This window comes from Hemicordylus capensis, chromosome 14 (assembly GCF_027244095.1).
Source record: "Hemicordylus capensis ecotype Gifberg chromosome 14, rHemCap1.1.pri, whole genome shotgun sequence".
NCBI classification, from domain to species: Eukaryota; Metazoa; Chordata; class Lepidosauria; order Squamata; family Cordylidae; genus Hemicordylus; species Hemicordylus capensis.
The window spans coordinates 2,810,465-2,834,144 of record NC_069670.1 but is presented as its reverse complement, the minus strand read 5'-3'; the positions used below and the strand labels follow the sequence as shown (position 1 = coordinate 2,834,144).

Genomic DNA, 23,680 nt, shown 5'->3' with positions numbered 1-23,680 from the left:
GCCGCCAAACTTCTCCCGCCTGGTAGGCGTGGCCTCGGCAGTAAGGAAACAAGGCGGGAAACTGAGGGCGTGGCCCCAGCGGAAAAGATGGCGGCCCTTGTGTGGAGCGAAGGGGCGGGGCAGGGCAGAGTCCTTAGCAACCAGGCAGAGGCTGCCTCCTCCTTAGCAACCAGGCCTGGGCTTTCGCGAGGCGGGAGGTAAGCAGGAAGGCCCCTATATTGTTGTTATTTATTTATTTTTTTCCCCCATTTAACATATTTTTATACCGCCCAAAACTTACGTTTTAGGATTGAGTCTGAAAATTATTATAGCTTCTTTAGCTTTTTATCATTTTCAATTTTAATTTGAACCTAATAATTGTGGTTTTTAATCTGACTTAAAAAAAAAAAACTTTAGTTAATTTTATATTACTTTTATTGTATCTGTGTCTATCTTATTGTTGTGAGCCGCCCTGAGCAGTAGTGCACTGGAGGGGTGGGGTATAAATATTTTAATTAATTAATTAATTAATTAATTAATTATAGTACCTTGGCTAACTATCTTTTTATCATTGACCCTTTCACAGGCATCAGAGCGTTCTTCGTCCCGTCAGGCAAAGCAGACAGTTTGGAAATGTGTGCCTCAGCAAAGATCCTAACAAGTCTTCAGGAAAACATGGGACTGGCTTTTTGTGAACAGCGGGAGACTTTTACGCCCAGCAGGTAAAGGTTTACGGGGAGGCTTTAACTGTGAACTTGAAGCTGTCCCCAAAGACACAAATAATGGATTTATTTATTTTTACCCTGGATATAACAGCAACAGATATTTATATACCTCACAAGGTTGTTGTGAGGAGAAACATAACTATGTATCCCGCTCTGGGCTCCTTAAAGGAAGAGCGGAATATAAATGTAATAATTAATTAATTAATTAACATACCACTTTTAAACAAAAGGTTCCAAAGTGGTTTACATAGGTCTAAGTCTTTATTAGTTACAGCCAATGGCCAGAATTACAAGAATAAAATCATTTAGAATTAACAACTTCATTCCGAATAACACCACAAATATAACAAAATTTAGCAACATTTAATAAATTCTCCTCTTTACAATCCTTTAAAATTAAATTTATATAGAGAAATAACAAATAAATAAAATGGATTCCCTGTCCCCAAAGGACTCACAATCTAAAAAGAAACATGATAGACACCTGCAACAGTCACTGGAAGTACTGGAGGTATAAATTGGGTTACACTCTAATGCAAGGTTTCCTAACCCTGGGCCCCCAGATGTTGTTGGACTACAACTCCCAGAATCCCCTTTGTGGCTGGGGATTCTGGGAGTTGTAGTCCAACAACATCTGGACGCTCAAGGTTAAGAAACCCTGCTCTAATGCATACAGTGAAAAACCCGAATGGTGTGTGAACTGCTCCCTGATAACTCGCAGGGACTTCGGGGTAAATCTGGCGGATATGTGGACGCACTCCCTCCATTCCAGAGGAGATGAGAGTCAAAGGGCTTCAAAAGCCCCGTGTGAAAAGTTTTCAGGGTGACACATGACTCTTTGTCTCTTAACTTCGTTAATTCCCAAGCCTTGCATCCCTGTTTAGTCATGCCATCTTCCCATCCCTTGATTGATTGATTAAGTGTCGTCAAGTCGGTGTGGACTCTTAGTGACCACATAGATAGATTCTCTCCAGGATGATCTGTCTTCAGCTTGGCCTTTAAGGTCTCTCGGGTGCATTCATTGTTGTCATCATCGAGTCCATCCATCTGGCTGCTGGTCGTCCTCTTCTTCTCTTCCCTTCAAGTTTCCCCAGCATTATGGACTTCTCAAAGGAACTGGGTTCTCACATAATGTGTCCAAAGTATGATAGTTAGCCTGGTCATTTGTGCCTGGAGTGAAAATTCTGGATTGATTTGTTCTATGATCCATTGGTTTGTTTTCCTGGCTGTCCATGGTATCCTCAAAAGTCTTATCAAGCACCAAAGTTCAAAAGCATCCATACTTTTTCATCTTGCTTCTTCAAAGTCCAGCTTTCACATCCATAGAGTGTCATGGGAGAAACCATTGTCTGAACGATTCTAATCGTTGTAGGTATAGACATGTCACGGCATCTAAATATCCTTTCCGAGGCCTTCATTGTCAATTCTGAGGCTGGTTTCTGTATCTGTTGTCATTAGTTTAGTCTTCTTTACATTTAGTTGCAGTCCCATCCCTTAGCCTTCTAAAAAACAGGGGACCGGGCACCTTCTGGGCCCCTGTAGTACTAACACTGGGATGACACCCCTTAGCAAATGGGGAGGGATGCAGGTTAGGTGTGCTCTAATGGCTGAGCCTCACTCCCCTTCTTCATTAGGATTGAAAATAAAAATGCTAGTATTATAATGCCCTGCTACAAATCTATGGTGCGGCCACATCTGGAGTACTGAGTACAGTTCTGGTCACCGTATCTTAAGGATATTGTAGAACTGGGAAAGGTGCAGAAGAGGGCAACCCAGATGATCAGGTATCTGGAGCACCTTCCTGATGAGGCAAGGCTACAGCATCTGGGGCTTTTTACTTTGGAAAGGAGGTGACTAGGGGGGAGACATGATAGAGGTCTATAAAATTATGCATGGAGTAGAGAGTAGACAGAGAGAAATGTTCCTCCCTCTCAGAGAACACTAGAACCAGGGGTCATCTCATGAAACCTGTTGCCAGGAGATTTAGGACAGACAAAAGGAGATATTTTCCCACACAGCGCATAATTAACCTATGGAATTCTCTGCCATAGGATGTGGTGATGGCCACTAGCTTGGATGGCTTTAAAAGGGGCTTAGACAAATTCATGGAAGACAGGTCTATCAATGGCTACTAGTCTGGTGGCTGTGGGCCATCTACAGCCTCAGAGGCATGATGCCTCTGAGTCCCAGTTGCAGGGGAGCAACAGCAGGAGAGATGGCCTGCCCTCACCTCTTGCCTGTGGGCTCCCCAGAGACATCTGGTGGGCCACTATATGAAACAAGAGGCTTGACTAGATAAGCCTTAGGCCTGATCCAGCCGGGCTGTTCTTCTTATGTTCTTAAGACTTTACTGCGACAATCCTGACAGTTCAGAAACAGAAAACTTTTTAATGCATTGGCCAGGCAAAGAGTATCTCAGGATAGCCAGCACTGGAGGGAGAGAGACAACCTCTTTCGCTCCCCCCAGGTCATTGAAGTTCATGCCTCTTCTGCTCAAGATCTGTTTCTGTACTCCGATAGCCTCTCGCAAATGACAAACCGTGTAAGATGCCCCTCAAGACATGGACAGGGTTGACCTCTTTCGTCTAACGTGTCGATTTGATTTCGACTAGTGAGCCCGTAAGTTAAGAACGCACTGCCCTGAGCCACATCTGAAGGCGCGGTGAAGAGATCAGATTGGATCCTTGATGGGAAAAGCTGGAGTTCAGACAGACATCTCCAGCTAAAGCCGCCCAACCAATTCTCCTCTCTAGCCCCGATCAAACTTGAGATTCTTCTTGACACCATCAGGCTCAACGAGCAGTTAATTTCATTTTTTAAAATAGCAGTTGGTATTAATTAACATGACTGCATAACTTTGTCCCTCCAGCTGTTCTTGGACTACAACTCCCATCATCCCCAGCGGCCACATCGGGGATGATGGGAGTTGTGGGCCAACAGCAGCTGGAGGACCAAAGTTGTGCAACCCTGATCTGCTCAGGGTGGCATGCATCCCATTCTTTTCTCACAACAACTCTGAGAAGTAGACTAGGCTGAATCATGATTTGCACAAAGCTTCACAGCCACTCAGGGATCTGAACCCAGGTCTCTACAATCCAAGTTCAACACTCTATCCACTGTAAAGGTAAAGTGAGCCAACAAGTCAATTTCGACTCCTGGCACCCACAGAGTCCTGTGGTTTTCTTTGGTAGAATACAGGAGGGGTTTACCATTGCCTCCTCCCACGCAGGTTTGTGCTTCCAAAACTCCTGCTAGCTGAAATAAAGAGCAGAATACATAAACATTTGGGCAGTGCTGCTTTCAAGGGTGCAAAGTGGTTCACGTCTCTTGTTAGATTGTAATCCTCACAAGAACCCTATAGGTCAGCCCTGCTCAACTTAAGCCCCTTCATCTGATTTTGGACTACAACTCCCATAATCCCCAACAACAGTGGCCAGTAGCCAGGGATTATGGGAATTGTAGGCCAACATCTGCAGGCGGCCTAAAATTGATTAGTCCTGCTATAGGTAGATAATATTATCCCCATATTGCAAATGGGGACCTAAGAGGGAGGGGCTTTCATAAGTGAGTGTTTGGCAGAGGTGAGATTCGAACCAGGGACTTTCTAATTCATGGCTCAGTTTCTTAACCACTAACTTGCCTAGAGAGCAAGGGGTTGCTGGTTCAAATCCCCACCGGTATGTTTCCCAGACTTTGGGAAACGCCTATATCGGGCAGCAGCGACATAGGAGATGCTGAAAGGCATCATCTCATACTGCGCGGGAGGAGGCAATGGTAAACCCCTCCTGCATTCTACCAAAGAAAACCACAGGGCTTTGTGGGCACCAGGAGTCGACTTGACACCGACTCGACGGCACAACTTTACCTTCATTGGTCCCAAGGGCAGAGGCTGAGGGCCCAGTATCCTGGACTGGGCCTACCTGGCCAGTAATCCGTAGGAATAGAGAAAGCCTCCTTCGGCTGAGCCAGGCCATTGCTCTACCAAGCTCAGTATTGTCTGCACTGACCGGCAGTGGCTCTCCAAGGTTTCAGACAAGGGTCTTTCCCAGCCCTACCTGGAGATGCTGCCAGGGATTGAACCTGCGACCTCCTGCATGCCCAGCAGATGCTCTGCCCCTGATGCTCTCCTTAGATGGCCCCATCTTCTCAGGTTACCTAGGAAGCTGCCTTATACCAAGTCAGACCATTGGCCCATCTAGCACAGTATTGTCTTCACCAAGGCCACACAACTTCAGCCCTCTCTGCAGACGTTGGACTGCAACTCCTATTGGCCACTGAAACTGGTGATGATGGGAGTTGTAGTCCCAAAACAGCTGGCTGGCAGAAATTGTGCAGCCCTGGTCTACAGGAGAGGAGAGCTGGTCTTATGGTAACAGGCATGACTTGTCCCCTTAGCTAAGCAGGGTCCACCCTGGTTTGCATTTGAATGGGAGAGTAAGATGCTCCCCTCAGGGGATGGAGCCGCTCTGGGAAGAGCATCTAGGTCCCAAGTTCCCTCCCTGGCAGCATCTCCAAGATGGGGCTGAGAGAGACTCCTGCCTGCAGTCTTGGAGAAGCCGCTGCCAGTCTGTGAAGACAATACTGAGCTAGATGGACCAAGGGTCGGACTCAGTATATGGCAGCTTCCTATGTACACTGACTGGTTGCAGCGCTCCAAGGTCTCAGGGCGGAGACTCTCTCAGCCCTGCCTGGAAATGCTACCAGGGATTGAACAGCTCCACCACTGAGCTTCAGTTAGTCTGCCTCTGCTACCTACCATATTTTGAAATCCCACATAGCATTGCAACGACAGAAAGGAGGAGGGCCCCTCCGAGCTGGAGCTGGACCTCCTGCCAGCTAATAATAAATGTAATGTAGGAAATAATTCACAAATGAGAACTGGAAACACACTGACTTAATTGTACACCTCCAGATACTCTTCTCCATGCTTGTAGGCCTCTCAGAAGAGTCCGGGCCATGTGTGTCCATCCATGAGTGGATGGTTGTTCTGAGCATGCTTTCTGATCGAATCGGAACCGAACAGGGAATCGGAACAGGGACTCACACCAAAATGCAACAGGCAACCTCCTTTCAGGGTGAATCATCTTGATGTGCATCTGCATGGGGAATAACTGAGTGCTTCAACTGCGCCCGGCGCAGAGATGAGACAGAACTGGAGCAATGAGGACATCGTGCTGGGATGCAACAACAGGCTCTCTCCTGAGGGTGGGTATTTGGGGGCTTATGGGAGTGTCTGGATATTTATTTTATGTAGCTCATGGTTTGGGGGGTTGTAGGTATAGCAGAGACAAAGCTGGTCACATTTTATCCTTTTGACTCTGGGAGCATGCAGTCTTTCAGGTAACATAGAATTCTTTTATTTATTATTTATGTATTTGATTTCTGTACCACTCTTCCAAAAATGGCTGAGGGCAGTTTACATTAAAAACAACACTAAAATAAATTAACTGTTAAAATCGAAAACGGTAAACCCTGGAAAACCAGGCCAAACCTTTATGGTTTAAAAACAGTTTAAAAACCCTGGAAGGCCAGGCCAAACAGATAGGTCTTAAGGGCTCTCCGGAAGGCCAACAATGAACTCAGATTACGGATTTCTGCCGGGAGTGCATTCCACAGCCCGGGAGCAGAACAGAGTGATGACGACCTTTTTGTCGGGGAACAGAGAGACAGAAAGGATAAAAGTGAATATTCATATTAAAGTGATTCAATGGAACTAGAAAATGGGTTTAATCTTTAAACTACGGGTACAGTGAACAGAGCTACCTAATGACGCAGCAGGGAAATGCTTGACTAACAAGCAGAAGGTTGCCGGTTCAAATCCCCACTGGTACTATATTGGGCAGCAGCAATATAGCCCTACCCTTTAGTGTGTGTGTGTGTGTGTATAAATTTATTAGAGTTATATACCGCCCTTCCAAAATGGCTCAGGGCGGTTCACAACACGATAAAAACAATTAAAACAAATTAACAATTAAAATCAAACTATTAAAACACAATAAAACCAATAAAACAGCTAAAAGCCCTGAAAATCAGGGGAGCAATTTAAAGCAGTTTAAAACAATTAATCATTTAAAACGCTGGAAGGCCAGGCCAAATAAGTACATTTTAAGGGCTCTCTTGAAGGGCAGCAATGATCTCAAATTACGGATTTCTGCCGGGAGTGCATCCCACAGCCCAGGAGCAGCTACAGAGAAGGCCCGCCTCTGAGTCGTCACCCCCAGACGAACCGGTGGCAACTGGAGACGGACCTCCTCAGATGACCTTAACGTGCGGTGGGGATCATGTAAAAGGAGGCGCTCTCTTAGATAACTCGGACCTAAGCCGTTCAGGGCTTTAAAGGTAATAACCAGCAATAAAGGTAATATAGGCAATAAAGGTAATATAGTCCACACTGTCCTACCCTTTCAGGGAGACATGGCAGCTGGCCGTGCTCCTGATTCAGCGCCTGCTTCCACCAGGATAACGCTTGTCACCGCAAGGAGCATTATTTCTTGGTTTTGAATGGTTTTTATACAACAACAGTTGCAAAAAAATGTTTCCAGTTCCGGCACCCACAAAGCAGCGTGCGACATCCTGCTTGAGCGTTACGGCTCCTGACACCTGGGCTCCAAGCTCACCTTGGTCATTTCCCTTCCAGGCCTCCGCGTAAGGAACACACACGGCTTCGCACTCCGGGCTGCCGTTTGGGCTGTCTCTCCCGCCTCTGCACTGACCACGTTCCACCTGACACCACCACTATGCACTCGCCAAAGGGTTCCCTTCTTCACTACGGGCAGCAAAAAGACTGGCGGAAAAGAACAGCGGGGCTGACACAGGAGAAGGCGGGCAAGCAGCAGGTAGGGCTTGAACTGGGAAGGGAGGAGGCAAACCTGTGTTTTTGCTGTGGCAGAAGTCTGGTGTCCATTCCGCCCCAGTCCCCACTCGTTTGTCCCCAGGAGCCGTGAACCCAAAACTATGCACTCCGTTAATTTCAACTGACTTCCTTTGCTAGACTTGCTGCGGGGAACAAACGAAAACCGACAAGCAGTTCCTGCCTCCTGTTGAGGAGCTGATCTTTGGTACAGGAGACCCCGGTTTGAATTCTGATGCCTATTCGCTCCGCCACTTTCTCCCACGTTTCCTCCACATTTCCCTCCCACACTACCCTCTCCTACATTTCCTCCATGAAAACGGGGCCATTTTTGTAACCCCTCAGTGCTCGTATCGGAAAGGACTGACTGAGTGCTCCCAGCATGCAGCTTAGGAACACAGGAAGCTGCCATATAGTGAGTCAGACCATCGGTCTATCTAGCTCAGGATTGTCTACCCAGACTGGTAGCGGCTTCTCCAAGGTTGCAGGCAGGAGTCTCTCTCGGCCCTCTCTTGGAGATGTTGCCAGGGAGGGAACTCGAAACCTGCTCTTCCCAAAGCGGCTCCACCCCCTGGGTGCCACCTTTTGCATGCGGTGTATTCTGCAGCAGCTTATCCCACTCTCCTTTTGTTCACCCTGCTGGGCTATGAAAACCATGCACATATTCTAGCTACTGCAGAATATATGGAGTGTGGAAGAGTACAGCCTTCAGTATTCAATATTTTTTTTTTAAAAAGATACATTTACAGTGAGAGCCCATTATGATTACATAGGAACGTAAGAAGCTGCCATATACCAAGTCAGATTGTTGATGGTCCCTCTAGCTCAGATTTGATTACAGTCCAGGGCTTCTCAGCTTTGGCCCTCCTACAGATGTCGGCCTACAACTCCCATAATTCCTGGCTATTGACCACTATGGCTGTGGATTGTGGGAGTTGTAGTCCAAAAACAGCTGGGGGGGGGGCAAAGTTGAGCAGGCCTGGTCTACACAGATTGGCAGCAGCTTCTCCAAGGCTGCAGGCAGGAGTCTCTCCCAGCCCTATCTGGGAGATGCTGCCAGGGAGGGAACTTGGAACCTTCTGCATGCAAGCACACAGATGCTCTTCCCAGAGTGGCTCCATCCCCTAAGGGGAATATCTTACAGCTGTAGTCTCCCATTCAGATGCAATCCAGGGTGGACCCTGCTTAGCAAAGGGGACAAGTCATGCTTAATTCCACAAGACCAGCTCTCCTGAGCGCCCAGCACCTTCTTGATACATATATATATTCTACTTCTTCTTCAGGGAACTCAGGTGGTGTACACTGGATATCCCCTGTTATCCTCACAAACCTGGACGGTATGTTAGGCTGAGGCAGGGTGACTGACCCAAGATCACGCAGTGAGCTTCCTGGCTGAGTGAGGATTTGAACCCAAGTCCCTCCCTGTCCCTGACCCAGTTATCTAACCCAGGGGTAGGTAATGTTGGCTTCCGCAGCTGTTGCGGGACCACAATTCCCATCACCCCCAGCCATAATGTATTTTAGCTGGAGACAGTGGGAATTGTAGTTCAGCAACAGATCCCGCAATTGCTAGTCCTGCATGGAGTTGGGCGGCCTTGGTGGAGAGAATACTCAGCTAGGTGGACCAATGGTCTGACTTGGTATCAGGCAGCCTTCTATGTAACCTGAGAAGATGGGGTCATATGGCTCAGTGGGTGGGCATCTGCTTTGCACAGAGCAGGGTTTCTTAACCTTGGGCCCCCAGATGTTGTTGGACTACAACTCCCATCATCCTCAGCCACAAAGGCCATGTCTGAGGATGATGGGAGTTGTAGTCCAACAACATCTGGAGGCCCAAGGTTAAGAAACCCTGGCATAGAGGACCACGCTCTGGCAGCATCTCCAGGTAGGGCTGGGAGAGACCCTTGTCTGAAACCTTGGAGAGCCACTGCCAGTCTGTGCAGACAACACTGAGCTTGGTAGAGCAATGGCCTGGCTCAGTGGAAGGAGGCTTTCTACGTTCCTACAGATTACTGGCCAGGAGGGCCCAGTCCAGGATGCTGGAGAACCGACAGGGCCAAGGTTGCCTACCCCTGGTCTAACCACAACACCGTCAGGCTGCTTTCTGCTGAGTGGCCCCTCTGTCCATCCCGCCCAGTGTTGTCTACGCTGGCCGGCAGTGGCGCTGCCGGATTCCAGGCTGCCCTGCCTAGAGATGCCAGGGACTGAACCTGGGGCCTTTTGCCGCCAAAGGACGTGTTCTGCCACTGGCCCTATTCCCAACGAGCCTGTACAACAGCTGTCGTTCTTAGAAATCATAAGGAACCATGTCAAACCCATCGCCTAGAAACGTCAGTAAAATAAGTGTGTGAGCTCTGAGCTCCTCGGAGGAAGAGTGGATTATAAATGAAATGAATGGATGAAGACATCAATAAATTTGTTGGTTCCGTCCCAACATGTCCTCGCAAAGAGGAGATCCACTTCCTTAATCAGCTGCTCAAGGACTTTGCGGAAGCCAACCCCGGCGGAACGCAAGGCAAGGTGTACCCGCGGGGGCATTCTTATCGGCCTTCCATCTATGACGAGGGCTCAGACCGAAGTCCAGCGTTTCCTCCAGGAGCAGAACCCACGTCAGAATTAGTAGTTGCCGTCGGGGTGGGTCGGGCGGAGCTTGCTCGGGATCTCCTGGTCACTCTCTGGGAGACTTGCAGGAGGTTTCTGGCCACAGAAAGCGGAATTGCAAGTAGAAAAGAGAGAGGAATCCACTGCCCTGGTGGCAGCCTTGTGCTTATGTTTCACGCCTCAATCTTCCTCACTTGCCAAATAGGAGGACTCACCAGTTGCTTTTGACCAAGGGTGTCCAACTGTGGCCTGCAGCTCCCATCATGCCCAGCTGCTGGCCACTGTGACTGGGGATGATGGGTGTTGTAGGCCCACAACGGCTGGGGTGCTGCTGATTGACACCCCTGCCTGTGATGGAGCCCGTGTGCTGCTCTGCTGGCCTGTTGTAGAGTTGCTGCTGTTGTTGTTACAAATATTTCTTTATGTTATATTCCCAGATCTTTAGGAACCTAGGAAGCTGCCACATACTGAGTCAGACCATTGATCCATCTAGCTCAGTATTGTCTGCACAGACTGGCAGCGGTTTTTCCAAGATTGCAGGCAGGAATCTCTCTCAGCCCTATCTTGGAGATGCTGCCAGGGAGGGAACTTGGAGCCTCCTGCATAGAAGCATGAAGGTACTCTTTCCAGAGCGGCTTCATCCCCTGAGGGGAATATCTTACAGTGCTCACACATGTAGTCTCCCATTCAAAGGCAACCAGGGCAGACTCTGCTTAGCTAAGGGGACAAGTCATGCTTGCTGCCACAAGACCAGCTCTCCTCTCCCCTTAAGTTAACTTCGGTTAACTCTGATGTAGGTTTGTACTTGTATATGCAGGTCATGGCCGTGCATGGCTCACGGGATGTGGTGGGTCCTCAGCCCCGCCCACTGAGCCACCATTTTGTGTTTGGCTCTACTCCCTGCCCTCTTTTGCAACTGGCTGCAGTTGGTAGACCTTAAGAACCTAAGAACAGCCCTGCTGGATCAGGCCCAAGGCCTCTCTGCTCCAGCATCCTGTTTCCCACAGTGACCCACCAGATGCCTCTGGGGAGCCCACAGGCCAGAGTTGAGGGCCTGCCCTCTCTCCTGCTGTTGCTCCCCTGCAACTGGGATTGAGAGGCATCCTGCCTCTGAGGCTGGAGGTGGCCGATAGCCCTTAGACTGGTAGCCATGGATAGACCCTCTCCTCCATGAATTTATCCAAGCCCTTCTTAAAGCCATCCAGGCTAGTGGCCATCTTCACATCCCTTGGCAGAGATGAACAGAAGAACGAGGGGGCAGAAGAGGTTCTAGTACTAAAAACCAACGTCGATTCTGAAAACCTGAAGCTTGCCCGCCCCAGCACTAGAGTCATCGCCCAGAGCCTTTTGGATGAGGAGAGCTGGTCTTGTGGTAGCAAGCATGACTTGTCCCCATAGCTAAGCAGGGTCTACCCTGGCTGCATATGAATGGGAGACTTGATGTGTGGGCACTGCAAGATATTCCCCTCAGGGGATGAAGCTGCTCTGGGAAGAGCAGAAGGTTTCAAGTTCCCTCCCTGGCAGCATCTCCAAGAGGGGGCTGAGAGAGAGACTCCTGCCTGCAACCTTGGAGAAGCTGCTGCCAGTCTGTGAAGACAATACTGAGCTAGATAGACCAATGGTCTGACTCAGTAGATGGCAGTTTCCTATGTTCCTATGATGGGGCAGTATAGAAATGCACATGGGAACATAGGAAGCTGCCATATACTGAGTCAGACCATTAGTCTTTCTAGCTCAGTATTGTCTTCACAGGGTAATTATTAATTAAATAATAATAATAATTAATAGACAGTGCCCTGCCACTACCCCTGTTTAAATATCTGGGGGAAATTCCAGTGTGCGTGTGTGCCTAGTAACACTTGACTAAAGCATCTCTGACATCTCTTCAAAAGGCAGCAGATCGGGACAGCCTTTTACTCCGGACAGGTGCCAGAAGGTAGGGTCAGCTGCAGCTTCTGCGAATGCAGGAGTTTAATTTTCGTTTCCTACACACTACCCTGCAGATCTGGCTTTTTAAGGACACAACCAGCACCTCAAAATCTCCTGGCCCCCCACCCCCCCGAGGTTGTTGCTAGCTGTGGGAACATCATCCCAAGCCCTAATAACCAATTTGGAACTGGAAGGTGGAAGGCAGCCAGGAAAAATGGGCTCTCCTTCTTCTGCCACCCACCCACCCACCCAGCCAACCATTCACAGTGGAGCCCTGGTCTCCCAAATTATGTCCTCTGCTGGGTAATCAGCAGCTCGTTAACCTTAATCATATCACTGCACTGTCACTTTCTTTTCTGCTTGTGTGGGGAAAACACACACACACAGTGTTAGGAGCCATCCAGCTGACGCTTACGGGAATGTTTCTGCAGCATGACCAGCTTTTCCCTCGATGGCTGCAGGCCAGGCTGTTAATTGGATGCAGAGGGAGAGACTTCAACAGGAGATACCTCAGTAGGTGATGGGAACTGAAAGCGAACAGCGCAAAGCAGAGAATGCCGTAGTATTCCTGCTCCCCGTTTCATGAAATTCCAAGGGCAGCTGGCTGCTTTTCCTACAAGGAGAGATTAACGGCGCTTTAAAAAAAATTATCTCGGTATTTAGAAACATGTCAGTTGGGCAAGGGGGAGCGGGCAGATAGCCAGATGGGCCGTCCTCAGCTATAAAGTAGCATCAGTTCCCACAAAGCAAACAGAGCCACGCAGCTAGCTGCAAAAATTCAGCATTTTGTCGCCTTTCACCAGCAGCAGCCTGCCTGCCAAAGTGTTTCCCTTGAAGTTGGGCATATATTGACCACATGTGAGTACTGGAAGATATTCCCCTCAGGGGATGGAGCCGCTCTGGGAACAGCATCTAGGCTCCAAGTTCCCTCCCTGGCAGCATCTTCAAGATAGGGCTGAGAGAGATTCCTGCCTGCAGCCTTGGAGAAGCCGCTGCCAGTCTGTGTAGACAATACTGAGCTAGATGGACCAAGGGTCTGACTCAGTATATGGCAGCTTCCTATGTCCCTATGTTCCTATTAGTAGCCACTAGCCATCATAAGCATACTTGTTATGCGTGCCTATTACTGCTACTACAACAACAACAGATACTTATATACCGCTCTTCAACCAAAGTCTCCAAGCGGTTTACATAGAAAAACAAACACATACTAAAGAAACATCTTTAGAGTTTTCTGCAGGTAATAATTAAGAGAGAAGGATCAGTTCTCCCCTCTTCGTTTGAGGGCCCTAACGGTAATATCCACATTTCGTGGTGGTGCTATAGAAAACACGATTGGGATGCGGAACATAGAAGGGGAAACTTGTTCATATGGGTCTAAGTAGCAAAAGAGTCAGATTTATATATTAATTATTTATTTATTTATCAGATTTGTACACTGCCCCAAACTTTTGTCTCTGGGCAGTTAACAATAGCATAAAAACAAGTTAAAATATATACAAAAACGTAAAACAATTTAAAAATCACCTACAAATTAAGACCTTAATTTTTTTGGAGGGGGGGCCTTCTTGCCATGACCTGCTAGTAACTGCCCCCCTGCGATGCTTTAACCCCATAGACATGACCAAAGAAGAGGACAACAGAGACCTGTGTGATACCTCTGCTGAACAGTTTTCTCAGTTGGAAATGCTGTTCCGGCAGTTTTTAAAGTGCAGTTTTTAATATGCCAGAAGTCTCAGTAATTCTTGCTTCAAAAAACCAGCATGGTGATAACTGTCAAATATGACTGTCTCAATAAGTTGTGTTTCTCTTTATTATTCATTGTGGAGTAAAATTGTCATCTCTCAAGAGCAGGGCCTGTCTTGTAGCAGCCCCTGAATTTGGCAGTGTGCTTTTCTTCTTCCATGTCCAATTGAAGGAACTACTTAAGACATACTTATTCTGTCCGGAATTGAATTAGTTGTAATTTAAAAAAAAAATACTGATCAGCTAAGAGCTTTATTAATGTTGGTATAAAGTAAGTGAGCTGAAATATTTAATGTATGATATACTGGAGCCGTTGTTGCTAATAGTAATTAATCGCTTTGAGAACAAAAAAATTTGAAATATTAATACAAAGAAGAGTTTCCAGGGGAAAGCTTTGGATGCCTGTGTAGTCAGTGGTAAGGAGGAAAGTGTGGCTAAGGTATGCCACGCCCAAAATGGCTGCCATCCCTTTCCTGGGATGACGTTCGTCTCGCTTCCGTACGTGCACAGTCCTAACGCAGAGAGATTAGAAAAAAGCTAGCATGCCACGACAGGCAACTTCCTTTGAAGGCACTCTGAAAGAGCTATCTGGGAGGGGTCGCTCTCTTCTTTGTTAGCTCTATGGCATAGAGTACCGGGTGAAAATTCCGCGTCCAGTTTTACTGTAGGCGGAAGGGGCGCTCTAGCATTTCTAACTTTATGGCCACCTAGGAGCCACATTCAAGATGGCGGCCTCGCTCCAAACTTCCCCACCTCCTTAAGACGGCGTTTTTCTCTTTGCAGCTCACCAAAATGCCTTTTCTTTCTATGTTGCTATCGGCACTCTTCATAAACGTGTGTGTGTGTGTGTGTGTGGAGGGGGCGGGGTAGTGGCTTAACTGGTCGCCGCACACAAAATGGTGGCTTCCTTCCCCTACGGTTCCCCGCGAGGGCCAAGCGCTCTCGCGCATGCTCAGTTAGTCAACCGGAGCCTCTTCCGGCTCAGTCAGTGACTAAGCGGCTCCCGCGGAGGAAAGATGGAGATGTCGTCGCTGCCTCCGTTTTGGGCCGGGGGTCCCGCTCCGGGGGAGCTCTTCTCGCCGCCCTGCCCGGGCCACGGAGCAGCAGACCAGGCCGGGGCCGTCACCAGGACCCTGTAAGGCGGGGGGTGCGCTCAGGCGCGCTCCCGTGATGCCGCGTCGCGCGTGGGTGGCCGGCCGTGACCCTAAGCCACGGGTTTGGGGGGGGGGCTCTAAGGGGTTGCGACCCAGGGAAGAAGCAGCTAGAGTCGTTTCCTTATGAGGCACGGCTACAACACCTGGGACTATTTTATTTAGAAAAAGGGTGACTGCAGGGAGACATGAAATGATGGTCTATAAAATAAAATCATGCCTGGTATGGAGAAAGTGGATAGAGAGGAATTCTTCTCCTCTCACATAACACTAGAACCAGGGGTTCAATTTTTCCAGGAAATTGATGGCCAGGAAATCTAGGACCAGCAAATGGAGGTACTTTTTCACACAAGGCATCATCAACTTGTGGAATTCTCCGCCACAAGATGTGGTGACAGCCAACAGCCTGGATGGCTTGAAGAGGGGTTTCTCTGGATAACTTCATGGAGGAGAGGTCTATCAAGGGCTACTAGTCGGAGGGCTATAGGCCATCTCCAGCCTCAGAGGCAGGATGCCTCTGAGTCCCAGTTGCAGGGGAGTAACAGAGGGTCTGCCCTCAACTCCTGCCTGTGGGCGCCCAGCGGCATCTGGTGGGCCACTGTGCGAAACAGGACGCTGGACTAGATGGGCCGCCTTGGGCCTGATCCAGCAGGGCTGCTCTTATGTTAAGAAGTGTGCGTGTGTCTGGTGGGGGTGGGTGGCGTGGTGGTCAGACTTAGTTGGAGCTCCCTTTTGGTGGGTGCTTTGTACCTCTGTTGATATCAGATGTAACAGCCACACACGTGCACTTTATAAGGGGAACAGTTCATAGAGATGGTGGGGAGTGCCTCTTCATTGAGAAACATACCCTTTAAACATGGTTTACTTTGAGGTGTTTTGTTATTGAAAGCATTGGTGTGTGTTTGTTGGCAGACCCCAGGGTGGTGAACAAGAAAAACAGTAATGAAATGTCAATAAAAAATAAGCTGCTAACAGAGAGCAGTCATTGGGGCAATGGCTAGCACTCACTGGAGGAAGTACAATCCCGTCCCAAAGAGGCTGAAACCCCTGAGCAGGCCTTCTGCCAACCACCATCATCTCCGTCTTGCCAGGATGAAGCCTCAGCTTGTTCGCCCCCATGCAGCCCATCATGGCTTCCAAACCATGTCTCAGAACCTCCTCTGCCTCCCTGGAATCGGAAGACATAGTGAGATAGGGCCAGGGAGTTTTTCACATTCGGCTTTTAATTTGCAACTCCTTCGGAATGGAGGGATATCTGCCAAATTTACCCCAAAGCCCCTGCGAGCTATTGAGGTCCCTGTGAGCACTTAACACACAATTTGGGTTTTTTACATTGTGTGTTAGAGTGTAGCCCGATTTATATCCAGGGTTAAAAAATCAACTTTTTACATCGGGTTTTTGGGGCAACTTCGAACTCTCAGTAAACTTGGCTAGCGTGGTGTAGTGGTTTGAGTGCTGGACTAGGACCAGAGAGACCTGAGTTCAAATCCCCATTCAGCTGTGATACTTGCTGGGTGACTTTGGGCCAGTCACTTCTCTCTCAGCCTAACCTACTTCACAGGGTTGTTGTGAGGAGAAACTTAAATATGTAGTACACTGCTCTGAGTTCCTTGGATGAAGAGCGGGATATAAAATGCCAATAATAATAATAATAATTTTAAAAACCCTGCTGTCTGGGAAAGCTCCAAGTGTCTTGACAATGAAGCCAAAATCTCCTGATGATCTCCCCCAGCAGTTTCATGTAGATAATAAACAATATGGGGGATAATAAACATGTAGATAATAAACAACAGGCAAGAGGTGGTTGAGTGTGCGGGCTGCCTGAGCTCCCATTTCTTCCACCACATTATTCCAACCACCTTAGTTACAAAACTAAGCTTCACAAGAGCATTTTGCTTAACGTCAGAAGAGGAAGGGGTCTCACCCCCTGTTCCCGAGGGCAGGTCATAAGAACAGCCCTGCTGGATGAGGCCCAAGGAGGCCCATCTAGTCCAACATCCTGTTTCACACAGTGGCCCCCCAGATGCCTCTGAGAAGCCCACAGGCCAGAGCTGAGGGCCTGCCCTCTTTCCTGCTGTTGCTCCCCTGCAACTGGCATTGAGAGGCATCTTGCCTCTGAGGCTGGCCTATAGCCACCAGACTAGTAGCCATGGATAGTCCTGTCCTCCATGAATTTGCCCAAGCCCCTTTTAAAGCCATCCAAGCTAGTGGCCATCGCCACATCCCATGGTAGAGGTGAACGGAAATGACCTATACTGTAGAATTTCGGAAAGTGCCAGGGATAGGGGAGGAAACCGGGGTCTGCAGTTCCAGTAGGGGCATTATTTCCACAGGTTCAGAGTCTATCTGATGTGATGATAACCCAAAGAGTTTTGGATCCGTACTTTGGGAGAGCCAGTGGGGAAGCCGCAAACCGCCCTGAGCCATTTTGGAAGGGCAGTATACAAATTAAATAAATAAACAAACAAATAAACCAATCCTCTCCCTCTCATTTCTCCAAGGAGTCCCATGGTGACAGGCACCTCGGTTCTGGGTGTCAAGTTTGACGGTGGTGTGATGATTGCAGCGGACATGCTGGGCTCCTACGGGTCCCTGGCCCGGTTCCGCAACATCTCCAGGATTATGAAAGTCAACGACAGCACCGTGCTGGGAGCGTCCGGAGACTACGCTGACTTCCAGTACCTCAAGCAAGTCGTAGAGCAGATGGTGTAAGTCAACACAATTCACACTTTGGGGCTGGTAGCCCATACAGTGGCACTTCAGTTCTGTGGGGAAACAACTTGTCCTGTATGCATCTCAGTAGCAGCTGACACAGTTCCTGAACGTGCAGGTTACAAGGAAACCTACTCAGAGCCATCCCACTAATTGATCCTTTTGATGGGTTAAAGATACAAAGTATCTGGGTGTGTGAATGCCTAAATGAGTTAGTAAGACTAATCCTTATTGTACTGGTCAAAGACAGCAATAAAGTTTATATATCTATCAAAATAAGTTCAGACTTTCTTCCTAAGATAATTAAGTATAAAATAGGTTGGGACTTTATCTTGCCTTAAGATAGTCTGAACTTATTTTGACCGTCTGTATTTGCCTGAAAGATCCCTCACACAAATTTATTATTTATTTATTTATTGCATTTTTATACCACGCCTCCCAATTTGGCCCAGGGTGGGCCAAATACTTGCCTTGCATTTTTAGCTCATGTGACGGATCTGGGCTCTCCTGGGATCAAGTATGTCACCAGTTGAAGACTGATCGAAATCCACTGACCAGGCTCACGTGGCTTCCAACAACTTAGGACTGTCTGCCTTGGGACTTGCAGGCTCTGTCCACTTAACCCAGCTCTAGAGAAAGTCTCTTGATCATAAAACAAGTCCTCCGTAGCGCATGAACTTAAGAGGCACCTGGGGAAGAATTTTGCTTCCAGAACCTTTTAAACCAGACTGAAGCCACTTCTAAGAATAGGAAATGTATTAAGAAATAAGGGTTGCACACAGAATAAGGAATTGGGGAAAACATGGGAAATTAGAGGGCACGCAGGAATTCAAAAGAAAATACAAAAAACCTAACTAAGTGTTCTATCTTAGTCTTGTAGTAGGTAGCCACCTAATGGCGCAGCGGGGAAATGACTTGACTAGCAAGCCAGAGGTTGCTGGTTTGAATCCCTGCTGGGATGTTTCCCAGACTTCGGGAAACACCTCTATCGGGCAGCCGCGATCTAGGAAGATGCTGAAAGGCATCTTCTCATACTGTGCGGGAGGAGGCCATGGTCAACCCCTCCTGTAGCCTACCAAAGACAACCACAGGGCTCTGTGGGTGCCAGGAGTCGACACCGACTCGACGGCACACTTTCCTTTCCATTAGCAGTAGGTAGGTCCTTGGCTGAGAGAGTATTAATCTCTCCGGTGTCCCCCTTTCTGCACACTCGTACCAGCTGGTGGCACGGTGCCTGCTTCCTGGCAACTCGTGACTGCAGAGCATTCCTGGCGCACTTGTTGCTGAGGGAGACCCACTTCTCCAGGCCCCTTCTCACTTGCACACAGCGGGGATTTCTCTCCACCCGCAGGCCCTGGTTGCTGACTCCGGCCCCCACTTATCCCCTCCAGGAAGAAGGCCCTGTGGCTGGCCTCTTTGGGGCCGGCTCCCTCTCCCCCCACCCCCACCTTCTGCCCCAGTCTCTGGGTGGGGATGGGCCCAGGCTGCCAGGCCAAGTGCCGCCTCTGCAGCCAGGCCCGCCGCCTCGCCTCACCTCCGCAGCCAGGCCGGACCCGCTGCCACCGTTGCTCTGGCCTGCCCCCGCCGCTGACCAGTTCTCCTGGGTGCGCCAGCCAATCAGGCGCTTCCGCCGCCCAGCCAATCAGGCTGGGAGCCAGGACGCACATTTGAAGGCACACCCAGGAGAAATAAATATATAGATGTGGCTGTGCTCTCCTGCTTCGTCAGGCAGCTGTTCTGCTTTCTTCTGCTGAGTCCCTTTGGGACAGGGGGCCATTTTCTCCTTCCTTTTGCTATATAATTTGCTCTTTTTTGGTTGAAAAGCAGTATATAAGGCATAATAATCTGTAGGGCTCCACCTGCTAATCAGGGTAGGGCAGAAGACCATAGAGATGCAGGTGGGTAGAGTAAACCCCCACTCCGTCCACACTTTCAGTTAGGAAGCGAGTGCTCAGGCTGTGTGCCACTCTGTGTGTGTCTCGCTGTTCCCCCAGTTGACTGCATTGTCAGGCAGGGTGCAGGAACAAAGCTGGCCCACCAGGGGGCTCTTCTGAGAGCAGGCAGTCCTCAAGGCCTCCTTGATATGGCTGGTGGTTTTTAATGGTTGTGAAGTGTACTAGCTGGCCTGGGCACAGAGTATCAGTGTCTCTAGTTCTCTCTCCCCCCGTTCTTTGCAGCCCCCCTCCCACAGCTGCCACTGCTTTCTCTCCTGCTGCCGTTTTCTTCCCCCACACACCTGTCCACTGCCACTTTCCTCTCTCCCTCCCCTTACTCGCGAACTCTCGCGAGAGCTGCCACACATGGGACTAGCAGTGGGTCTTAGAGAATTATATAGATAGATAGATGGTGCATCTCATGGAATATTCACCCCGTAGGATTGATGAGGAGCTCTTGGGAGACGGGCACAGCTACAGCCCCAAGGCCATTCACTCCTGGCTGACCCGAGCCATGTACTCCCGCCGGTCCAAGATGAACCCTCTCTGGAACACGGTTGTGATTGGTGGTTACTCCAATGGAGAAGGGTGAGTCGGACAGAGATGGCACTGAAGTGTTTGGTCTTTGGCTCAATATTAGTAAAGGGATGGGATAAGGGTTGGAGGAGGGGTTCCCATTTTACACACTGGGGCTGGGATGAGTTTTGTTCTGGGTGGTAGTTTTGAGGTAGTGTGTGCGCACCCATGCATTCAGAGTGGGGCTTTCCTGATTCAACTGAGTGGGATATTTACCCATTTGTGTGTGTACATGCGCATGCCCAGGGGCGCACCGAGGTAACTTGGGCTCCCAGACCGCCCAGCTGTGAGTGCCCCTCCCCCCGGTGAGGCCCCCTGAAACTACCTTTGGGGGCCCCATCCTGCCAAAGCTCCATTTTTTAAAAAAACTCTTACCGTGGGCGAGGGGTAGCTGTGGTGGGGAGCAGAGCAGTCCTTCACCACCACCCCCGGCGGTGGCAAGGTGTGAGTAGGAACGATGCTGAGCCCATCTGTTCAGGCTAGCATCTTGAAGCAACTGCGAGGCGCGCCTGTGCAGTTTAGAGATCGTTGCAAACCCATGACATCATGGGCTTGCAATAATCGATCCAGATCAACAAAAGGAAGTACTTCTTCATACAACTTGCTGACTTTACACAATGTGGCAAATGACACAGATGGCTTTAGAAGGAAAGGTTTGTCAGGGGGAACAGTTGACTAACAGATATTACACAAGATAGCTAAATGGAGCCTCCATGTACAGAGGCAGTATATCTTTGATAAAGTGCTGGGAACACAGCACAGAGTGAGGGGCGGTGGCATCTGTCTTCCTGCTAGGTAGGTTTCTCAAATGTAACTGACTCCCTGCTGCAGGAAGCAGAATATTGGACTTGAAGCAGCTTTGGTCTGGACATCAGCACGTGTTGTGTTCTGGGAGCATTACTTGACATTACAGTCAACGAGCGCTAGGTGTGCACTTGTGTGAAGCAGCCCAGAAAGTGCTAGCTTCTGCAGCGGTTTTGCTCGGGTTTGATTCTGATTAAGCCCTGGGAGTCGGATGGGATGAACAGCTCAAAGGGAACTTTCTTAGTGCATGCAGCAGTGTGGCCCAGAATGGCTGCCCGTTGTCACACGGAGAGGGAGGGTGGGAGAGGGTGCTCCAGAGCCCTTTTTGCTCCCTGCAGGAATAACCGCTCTTCTCGCCCCCCCCCCCCGAACCCCTTTCAGTTTTCTAGGCTACGTTGACATGTTGGGCGTAGCTTATGAGGCCCCTTCCCTGGCGACAGGATACGGCTCCTACGTGGCACAGGTGAGGGGTCTGGGGAGGGGCGCAGTGTGGGCCTGTGCAGGGGGCGAGGCTGAAGTCAAGGGGCCCCGGCTAGTCTGGGCTGTGGCTAAGGCCGCAGTCCCTCACTCCGCTACGGCCTGCTGCCCACGGCTATGAAACTGAGTCTCTCTCCCCCGCCCCCGCCGCTGCCTCTCTCCCTCCTTGTTGCAGCCTTTGATGAGGGACGCCCTGGAAAAGAAGCCCAACCTCTCCAAGAAAGAGGCGCGGGAGCTCATTGAGCGCTGCATGAAAATCCTTTACTACAGAGATGCCCGCTCGTTCAACAGGGTGAGTTGCGGAGCAGGTGGTGGTAGAAACGGGGCTGGGAGGGGCCCGACAGCCCTCTCTTCGTGCCCCATGGGCCTGGACCGCTGCCTGCAAGCCAGGAGAGCAGAGGGCCCCAGGAACACGCTTGTAACCCAGACAAAGCCCCAGCCGATGTCTCCCCCCCCCGGAGTGTCTTGGGAGAGGTGCTCGCTTGCACCCCTGCTGCTGGCTCCACAAGGGGGCTGCTGGGCCCAGAGGCAGGCAGGGGCTCCCACTTCGACCCCCGGCCGCCCAGGCCTTCAGAAAGGAAGTGCCACTCCCAGCGTCCAAGGCGTGCCGCTCTAGCACGGGGGCTGACGTTTTCTCCTCCTCTTCCCCAGTATGAGCTCACCACGGTCACAGAGAAAGGGGTGGAAGTGGAAGGGCCCCTCTCCTCGGAGACCAGCTGGGAAATCGCGCATCTGGTCAGGTGAGTGTTTGGGCTCCATCCCCAAAGCAGCCGGCCCACTGTGGGGCACCTGGGGGCTGCCCTCCCTGCCCGTGCAAGGGGAGGTCCGTCTGGGTGGCCAGAGGTACTTCCTGCCCTTGGCTGCCGGGTGGAGGACAGACACGGGCGGCTCCTTTTCCTAAATAATAGAATCTGGTCCTTGGTGGGAATAAATTTTACTTAGGGGCGGCTCCTGCCCCAAAGCAGCTCCTCTTGGACAGGGAGAGGGCAGAAGGTGGCTTGGCTCAGCTCTGCTCTCTGTGAGCAGGCGGCTCCCACCTGGACCGGAAGAGGCCCCTGGGAACCTCCTTGTGCTTGCCTGTCCCGTCCCTCCAGTATCTTCCCTGAGCCATTTTTTGGAAGGGCAGTATATAAATCAAATACATAAGTCAATAATAATGAATTAATACTAGTTTTGGAGTTGTGTGTGTGTGTGTGTATGTGGATGCTTGGGAAAGAGTACCTGTGTTCTCAGACGTGAGGCTCACTGTACCCAAAAGCCCATGGGACGATCAGCTGGTAAGCCGTCCATCCAAGATTTCAAAGACTTCTCCCAACGAAGACCTGAACATTTAACTGTTTTATGTTCTTAAGCCCAGGCTGTAAGTGCTGGTATTGATAGCCAAAGAGACGGCAAGTACTGGTCTTTGCTGGCTTGATTTTAAAAACATAAAGTGTCCCAGTTAACTGGAGAACTTTTAAAAATTACTAGTGCAAAGGTTAAGAACCGCTGCAGGTGGCGGACACTGTCATAGAAGAGACACCCCTTTCTTAGACACCAAGGAATACCTCTATCGATCATCTAAAAGAAAAATGTACTTCTTGCTTCAGGCCTACCCGTTTTACTGTGTGACTGAAATACTTTAGTAGAATGGGTAACCAATTAGTTTCAGAAAGATTTTCTATATGTTAAACATTTCCAGACACTGTACAATACTTACTTTCTTGGGCCGAGACCGAACTAATCTAACTTTATCCCCCTCTTCCAGTGGCTTTGAATGAAACTGAAGAATGTATGTCCATTCCAGCTTTGTTTCTGCAGAGGTGTCTCCATTGTATTGGGAGGACTCTACATTTGTGTGTGTTTTTGTAAACAAAATAAAGGTGGTTGGCACTCTACTTCTACTGGCTTTACGGGGTGTGTGCACCGTTTGCTGTTACTTGAACCATCTATTGCAATTCTTCACAGGAATCAGTTTAGAAAAAGCTTCTGCTCAGGACTCTTGCAGCTAAAGCAGTTCAGAGGTTGCTGAGCCACAACTCCCAGGCTCCCTAGCCACAGTAAACCGCAGCTGGGGATACTGGGAGTTGTAGTTCAGCAACATCTGGAGGACCCCAGGTTGAAGCAGTGCTCTCTAAACGCACAGTTCCTCAACTACCGGTCCGCAAAGGGTTGAGCGCCGGTCCCTGGCTGGGAGTCAACCCTCCCCCCCCCCAA

At 49.6% G+C, this 23,680-nt stretch overlaps 1 protein-coding gene and 1 long non-coding RNA gene across 2 annotated transcripts; both read left to right on the top strand.

The window, feature by feature from the left end:
* Positions 1-51: 51 nt before the first annotated feature.
* Positions 52-14,293, top strand: LOC128337348 (uncharacterized). The gene is made up of 4 exons (XR_008312241.1): positions 52-197; positions 566-701; positions 7,342-7,540; positions 13,703-14,293. It is a non-coding gene; the product is annotated as an uncharacterized LOC128337348 (long non-coding RNA).
* Positions 14,294-14,805: 512 nt separating this feature from the next.
* Positions 14,806-23,361, top strand: PSMB4 (proteasome 20S subunit beta 4). Its single transcript, XM_053278240.1, has 7 exons — positions 14,806-14,965; positions 17,483-17,689; positions 20,069-20,215; positions 21,389-21,470; positions 21,660-21,776; positions 22,136-22,224; positions 23,232-23,361. The coding sequence occupies exons 1-7, from the start codon at positions 14,847-14,849 to the stop codon at positions 23,242-23,244; spliced, it is 774 nt and encodes a 257-aa protein (XP_053134215.1). The 5' UTR covers positions 14,806-14,846; the 3' UTR covers positions 23,245-23,361.
* Positions 23,362-23,680: the final 319 nt, after the last annotated feature.